The sequence below is a fragment of the Bison bison genome, unplaced genomic scaffold (assembly GCF_000754665.1).
Source record: "Bison bison bison isolate TAMUID 2011002044 unplaced genomic scaffold, Bison_UMD1.0 scf7180017864079, whole genome shotgun sequence".
NCBI classification, from domain to species: domain Eukaryota; kingdom Metazoa; phylum Chordata; class Mammalia; order Artiodactyla; family Bovidae; genus Bison; species Bison bison.
The window spans coordinates 1,088,350-1,096,085 of NW_011494651.1; the positions used below are offsets into that span (position 1 = coordinate 1,088,350).

General features: G+C 49.5%; 1 protein-coding gene across 8 annotated transcripts in view; it reads left to right on the forward strand.

The window, feature by feature from the left end:
• FAM118A (family with sequence similarity 118, member A) overlaps nt 1–6,655 on the forward strand; it is a 26,424-nt gene extending 19,769 nt beyond the window's left edge. For 6 of the 8 annotated variants that reach the window (XM_010837609.1, XM_010837604.1, XM_010837610.1 and 3 more), the window contains 4 exons: nt 372–657; nt 2,559–2,591; nt 4,271–4,354; nt 5,467–6,655. In XM_010837609.1, the coding sequence (XP_010835911.1) occupies nt 372–657; nt 2,559–2,591; nt 4,271–4,306 (355 nt within the window). In that variant the 3' untranslated portion in view covers nt 4,307–4,354; nt 5,467–6,655. Of the gene's footprint in view, nt 1–371; nt 4,355–5,466 lie in introns of all 8 variants that reach the window. The other 2 variants (XR_825081.1, XR_825080.1) reach the window with 2 other exon arrangements.
• Nucleotides 6,656–7,736: the final 1,081 nt, after the last annotated feature.

A 7,736-nucleotide genomic window follows, 5' to 3' on the forward strand; every position in this document is an offset into this window, starting at 1 on the left:
AGACAGGGCAGTTCCAGGGATTAGGTGTGTGCACATAACTGAAAAAAAATTCCATCTCCTTATCGTATGTTTTGAACATTCTAAACTGTGTGTGATTCTGGAGGATTTGAACTGAGAGGCTGCGCTGGCTGCAGGGGGGGGGTGGGCGGAGTGGGCAGCACACCGCCGCCCAGGGGCCTGGCCGACATCCTGGCTCCCAGGACGAGGCCCCCTCCCTTCCCCCTGCCTCCCTCACTTTGTTCCTCTGCGGCTCTCTCTCGGGCAAGGCCCGCCAGGGAGCAGCGGCGATTCAGCGTCGCACACAGGTGGCTTGGCACCGGGAGGGCTCGCTCACGGTCGGCGAGCCCAGTCTCCCGTCGGTGCTTTCACAGGAAGTTCTCCAGAACCTGTACCGCACCAAGTCCTTCCTGTTCGTGGGCTGCGGGGAGACGCTGCGCGACCAGATCTTCCAGGCCCTCTTCCTGTACTCGGTGCCGAACAAGGTGGACCTGGAGCACTACATGCTGGTGCTCAAGGAGAGCGAGGACCATTTCTTCAAGCATCAGGCAGACATGCTTCTGCACGGCATCAAGGTCGTGTCCTACGGGGACTGCTTCGACTACTTTCCAGGGTACGTGCAAGACCTCGCCACTCAGATCTGCAAACAGCGAAGTCCAGGTACGGCTTTTCTGGTTTGTTTGTTTGCTTTTTCACTTTTCAATGTATAAAACCAATAGGATTCTTCCATTTTCCCCCTTTTTATAGACATAAATTACATGCCACAAAATAAATAAAATTGAGAAATAATTTTACCTGCCATTAGATTCACCAGTCTTCTATCTTTAAAAAACTGTTTCTGTGTACTTAAAAATAGAAGACTGGGGTTATTGGCTTGGTAGTCATAGTCTGTACATTGAGTTTTTTAGTTAAAGTGTGCGTATAGTTGTACACGTCTATTCCTGTTTCAGATGACATGCTCTGCTTCAGATTACCTTAACCGAGAAAGACAGCTGCCCCCCAGCTCCGCCAGCTGTGCCCCTGACAACCTGCAGCTGTCTCACACCTTAATCCCGTCACGCTGCACGTTAAACAGTTACAGCCGCTGCAGCACAGAACAGTTCCACAAAGACTTTCTTTCTTTTTTCAAATAACGTCTTTTCCCTGTTCTGCTGAAGGCAGCACCCCTTTTAAGTAATTCTCCTCAGCCCTCCTCTGGGGAGCCGATCATCTCCCAGGAGTTGTCACGATACGTGAGCGCTGGTTCAGCTGGTCTTCTTGCCATCAGGGCAGCTCGCTTGGAGTTTGTATCATAAAACGTGGATGACAGCAGACCTGGAGAGGTCTGTGTGGGCTCGCATGTGCTTCTAATAGGAGACCAGACAGTCCCCCACAGGTGGTGGAAGCAGGTTAACCACAGAGCTGCCTGGGCATGACCAGCTATGAACTCGAGAGAACTCGAAGATCACGCGAACACGATGCACGGATGATCTGGCAGCTTAGTTTCTTCCCACTAGGCCTTTTTGGAATTGATAGTAATTAGCAAAACGGGCCAATTTAAGTTGAATTTCCATTAATGACAGTGTCACTAGGGTGGCGGTCTTTACTGAGAAGAGCCGGGAGCTGACACTTGCCATGTCGCACGTTGCCGTGACTTATATGTCCTTGACCTTATTTCATTTTTAGTCACAGTATCCACTGCTCCTGGGCTTCCCTGGTGACTCCATGGTAGAGAATCTACGTGCCAGTGCGGGAGTGTGGGTGTGATCCCTGGGTCAGGAAGATCTCCTGGAGAAGGAAATGGCAAGCCACTCCAGTACTCTTGCCTGGGAAATCCCATGGACAGAGGAATCTTGCAGGGTACAGTCGCTTGGGTTGCAAAGTCAGACAGGACTGAGCACCTAAACAACAAATCCACTGCTACTAAGTAGATGATTTTAGAGCTGCTGAGAAGCTCAGAGAGGCAACTCAGCTGCCCAGGTGTCTTGAAGCTGGACTGGGGCCCTGGACGGACAGCAGAGTCGGACGTGCCCTCGGGGCGCCTCACACAGGCCCGCCTGCCGACGCAGGTGGGGCTGGCAGTGGCTTCTGCCTCCCCGCCCCCGCTACCTCCAAGCACCTCGCCTGGGGCTCCCTCCCGCGTGTGTCTTTCTTGGCAGGGGGCTCCTGTCCCCATTCAGGCCCCTTTCCCAGACCCTAGCAGCTGAGTGGCTTTGACAGGCGCCGGGGGCTGAAGGTCGTTTGGACTTAGAATCTGTGACTGTGTCTTTAAGCACGTGTGTGGGTACAGCCTTGAGGTGTTTCTCCCGTTGGGTGCGAGAGGTGGACTGGTGACAGCTGGGAGGGGGCAGCTGTGATGGTGCCCGGCTGGCGCGGGGGCGTCGCACATCGTGGGTTCAGCCCTCACGTCGGCCCTGGGTGGAGAGGAGGGTCAGGAGTCAGCCCCAGCTGCCCCACGTGGTGAGCGCACCTCAGGCTGGGCAGGGCCCCCGGCTCAGAGCCAGCCTCGCCCAGCTCCACCATGGCCTGAGGAGGGAGAGCTGTCAAGCGGCTTCTGCTCACTGTTTTCCTTTCTTCTCCAGATGCCGATCGAGTGGACAGCACCACGTTGTTGGGTAAAGCAGATCTTGATTTTCACCAGCCTGGTTTTTCTTTATACATTCTTATCCTCACTTATAAAATAATCAGAGAAGTGTTTCTCACATTAAATACTTAGCCCGTGTTGTGTCAGGACAGCCCCGCTCCGAGAGGACGAATAGCAGCCCCTTCATGAGGGTCCCTGCCACCATGAAGGGGTTAAAAAGACAGCCCTGCACCTGCGGTCAGCTCTGTCAGACTGGGGCCACCTGCTGGCGCCAGGAGTACTGTCCTGTCCGAGAGCCAGAGGCCCCGGGACTGGAGAGTCTATTTGTATCATGCCATTTGGTCCGCGATGTATTATTAAATTTTTGACTCATCCTCTTCAGACATTTTAATTGCAACGGTTCTGAGTGTTCATGTAGATTTTTCTATTTATTTACTACTTGTTGGAAATGTGAATACGCTTCTTACAGGGCTCAGCTCTGCCCGTTTATGAATTGCCAGTCTATGACTGAACTCGGTGTGCCCCAGCGTTCACCCCGGGTGAATTTTGTGCCAGGCTGCCCCACCTTGGTCAGTCAGTGGGGTTAGAAGGGGCTTCTCTCCGGTCAGTGGAGCAGGGGCCTTGCAGCCATGGGCTCCTTGCCCGTCTCATCAGGGCCACACATGGAAACTGGTTAGTGCTGGACGGCTTTGGTTTAGGAATTATTAAACAGTTACACTCAGCTTTCCGTTTCTAACTTATTTCTGTGTGAAAGGACCCATTTGTTTTAGTTGCTTTCTCTTGATTCCCAGAACCATACTTCTCTTGAAAAAAGCAGTAGCTTGATAAACATCTGCATCTAACCACAGGGATTAGTTGGTCAGTGCTTCACTAAAATCAGATTTACAAACTGGGTCCTTGGAGGGTGAATTCTAGAATAGATAAGTGGTTTTTAAATAAAAATCTTCAATTGAAGTATAGTTGTGGTACAATGTTACATAAGTTACAGGCGTACAATATAGTGAATTCACATTTTTTAAGTTTAACTCCATTTATAGTTTTAAAATACTGGCTGTATCTGGTGTCGTACATACATCCCTAGAGCTTATTTTACACCTAACCCTTAATCCTCTGCTCCTGTACTGTCCTTCCCTCCCCACTCCCCACTAGTAACCACTGCTTTTTCCTTTGTATCTGTGAATCTGATTTGCGGTTGTATTACTAGTTATATTTTTCTAAATTCCATGTGATTTTCTACAGTACTTGTCTGACTTACTTTACTTAGCATAATGCCCTCGAAGCCCATCCATGTTGCTGCAAATCGCAGTTTTCTTTTTTATGGCTGAGCAGCATTCCATTTTATATATACGTGTGCACACACACACACCATTCTCTTATCTTCATATGTTGACATTCACTTGCTTCCGTGTCGTGGCAGCTGACATCCTGCTGCGGTGAACACTACGGTGCGTGCATCTTTTCTCATTAAGAGTTTTGGGTGGTTGTTTTGGGTATTTACCCAGGAGGGAGACTGCTGGATCGAATGGCAGTCCTGTTTTTCGTTTTTGAGAAAGCGTGATAGTTTTCCACAGTGGCTGCACTAGCTTGATTCCCACCAGCTGTGTACGAGGTTCCCGTTTCTCTACATCCTTGCTAGTATTTGTTATTCATGTTCTTTTCGATGATAACCACTCTTAGATAAGCTTTTTAATAAAAGTTTTCATCTTTCAGGGAATGCATGCCAGGACTGTGCAAAGAGGAAGTTAGAAGAAAACGGAATTGAAGTTTCAAAGAAACTCAGACAGTCAGATACAGGTAGGCGGCCTCTCCTTTCTGGGCCACTGCAGGTCGGCCTTGCTTGGAGGTGTTGGCAGTCACCGTGCGGTGCGTCCCTTGGCTCTGGGGGGGAAGGGGCGATGCGTATATTGTTCCAGCTGCCCAGGGAGACCCACTTTAAACATCTTCTAAGTTAGCGTGTTTCTAAAGAAAAACCCGAGAGAAGTACACGAAGGGTACGGTCAGCCCAGGGAGTTTTCACAAAGTGAATGAATCCACCCGTGTAGTCACCTCCTGCTCAAATGAAACATTGCCAAGAGCCTGCCCACCCCACTCTCCTCCCTTTTTTAGTCACCCCCTCAGCACTCAGGGGTGGCCACTCTCCTGATTTATGCCCCTTAGTGTCCAGCCCTCCGGGACAGTCTTCCCTGCACACTTTGCTGCTGCTGTTTCCCCATGTCTGGGGCTCCTCAGTCACCTGCTGGTGTGTACGAGAGTGGCCTGGGTGACTGTTCACATCAGTCGTGGGGAAGCTGCTGCTGCACGTGCACAGCTCTCCCCCTGCCGGGCCGACCTCTGAGTGGTGGTGTGTGTGCCTGTTGGGCAGCAGAGCATACTGGCTGGTGGGCTTTGCTCAAGAGCGCTGGGCAAGCCAGCCGGTGGGCTCCTTGGGGATGCCACGCCCACACCAGCAGCCTCCTTGCTAGACGGCTCTGTCCGAGTCGAGAACGCGGTCTAGTCTTCCTTACAGAAAGCTTTGTCCCGCTGTGTGTGGGTGAGACCCAGGTTCATCCTCTCAGAGCTGCAGGCAGCCCCGTCATGCACACACGCTGACCTGCTAGTCCGCAGGCTCCCGCTGGATATGTTGAAATTGCCCCTCCTCTAGCCCACTAAGAAGGGGAGTGGCCTTCCTATTCCTGGGTTGAAATTTCCACAGAGCTTTGCAAAACTAATGTCATAACTGATTTTGTCCTCTGATGGTATTTATAAGTCAGAAAGCCATTTTTAGACAGTAGCCACTGTTTCCGTTTTGGAGGTATTTTCAAAGTCTTTAGCACATAAGAAAATTGTAAAGTTTCTGAAACAGAAATCCCATTGCAAAGACTTTTTTAAGATCAACTTTAATGTGGTATTCCTTTTTGTTGAAACAGATGACGCTGGAGGGTCTTGAAATCTTTTAAAACCAATAAAAGCTGCAACTTGAAAACCAGCCTTCTGTAACCACAGTGCCATCCCCAACGAGGACGAATGTTAGAGAACTCCACACAGGCTCTCTCCATCCTAAACCATCGAATACCCCGAGAGCCATGCGGGTATGTGCCCGCGGAAGCTGGGGGAGGGAGTCCGCTGTGCTGAAGTGCTCGCAAGGTGGCGCGCGCACACAGCAGGCGTCCTGTGTGAGGACTGAGGAGACCGCTGCCTCGGGGACCAGAGCGGTGGGCGGGGACATTCCTGGTGTTCCCAGCTCCCGTGTGACGCGCCTTTGTCAGGCGGTCTTTTTCCTCTAATACAAGGGGGAGAGTAGACTGTCCAGGCAACAGTAGTTGCCAAAGAGAAAATAAGACACTAGACACTTAAATTTTATAATTTTTGTGTGGAAACATGTTACTGTAGAAAAAAAAATTAGATGTTATATTGTTAACTACTGAAGAATGAATGGATACTGGAGGCGCTGAGTCAATGAGTGAGCGTGGTGTTTAAAGAGCACCTACATCTGTGGGGCTTCTTTGGAGTTCTGTAATCTTAGTTACTTTGTTTTTTAAAGAAGGGCAAATCTACTTACTACTAAGAAGTGAAGTCTCCAAGAGGCAGAAGCCCTTTTCAAAAGCACAGGACATCGTCCAGGTGCGTCATGTTACAGATAACTGACAAATCCTAAGTCGAGCACAAGACCAAGTTTTAAACTTAAATACCAAGCTCTCCTAGCCTTTATTCTATGGGGTAAGGTCCCTTCCTGCTCTTCTCTCTTTAAACTCCTCTCCCCACGGCTCATATTCACGGATTTGCACAGTGAAGACTTGACAGAGACTTGTCAGAACACTATAAACGTCAGGGCTCACGCGGGGCGGACAGCGTGCCATTTGGCAGGCTGTGTACTTGTGCCCACCGAGCTGCTCTATGACCCTGGCACTGGCCCTGCGTGGCTTTTGTGTCGAGGCTCCCATGTTAGAGCTCCCCACAGGTTTAGAGAAAGGGAAGAACAGGAAACAGGAACTTGGGATGTGTAGGGAGTGAGAGAGAAGCCAGAGAGCTCCTTAAGACCTTTTTTTTCTTCTTTTTTGAAGCATGGAAAACAAATCTTTTATGTTACTCTGGTCAGAAATAAAATTTTATCTTCAACTCCGTTTGCTTGTCTTCTCTTTAGTTATGACACAAGGTGGTATCATGTATTTAATGAGAATTTTTACCTTGAATTGTCACTCAATTGTGAAATTGATTACTTGGAATATTTAAATGTTTTTTGAAACGCAAACATCTTAAGTTGGCTTTTAAAAAATTGATGCATTTACAGAATGCAACCAGGGCAACATATATGAAAGTTGGTCAGACACAGGGTACAGCAATGTGGGGCTGCCCTGGTGGCTCAGTGGTAATGACCTGCCAGTGCAGGAGCTGTGGATTCGATCCCTGGGCCGGGGAGACCTCCTGGAGAAGGAAGTGGCTACCCACTCCAGTGTTCTTGCCTGGAGAATCCCATGGACAGAGAAGCCTGGTGGGCTAGTCTATGGGGTCAAAAAGAGTTGGACATGACTTAGCCATTGAGCACGCAGCAATATTAAAGCATAGAAATGACATGAAACAGGATATAAAACTGGAGAAGGGAGAGCCGGCTCAGGATAAGCTTTGAGCGCCACACTGAGAATCAGGCCGCCTTATGATGATGAATCAATGTATCTATAGTCAGTTCTTCTGTGATTCTTACTTTAAAATGAAAGTTTATCCCTGCATGATTGATATACTAGAAGCAATCTAAGCATAACTTGGGCTTCCCCGGTGGCTCAGCGGTAAGAAGTCCACCAGCGATGCAGGAGTTGCAGGAGACTCTGGTTTACTCCCTGGGTCGGGACGATCCCCTGGAAGAGGGCATGGCACCCCCTCCAGTATTCTCACCTGGAGAATCCCATGGACAGAGGAGCCTGGCGGGCTGCAGTCCACTGGGCCAGGGAGACACGGCTAAAGCGACTTAGCACACCTGCACACAAGTATAACTCACTTATAATTTCATCTCTGAGAAAGAGTGGGTCAGGGAGTAACGAAGTATGGCTTTGTTTGCTGCCTCAAGCTAGAAACGTTTTTACGTTTTGTATTAACTATTAAGTGTGTGTAAACCCAGCTATTTATTAAGCTCCTGTCTCTTTATTTGGGGGGGGGGGCGCTGTTTCCCATCACCCTGAGGTTCTCACTGTGTACTTCTGCGTGG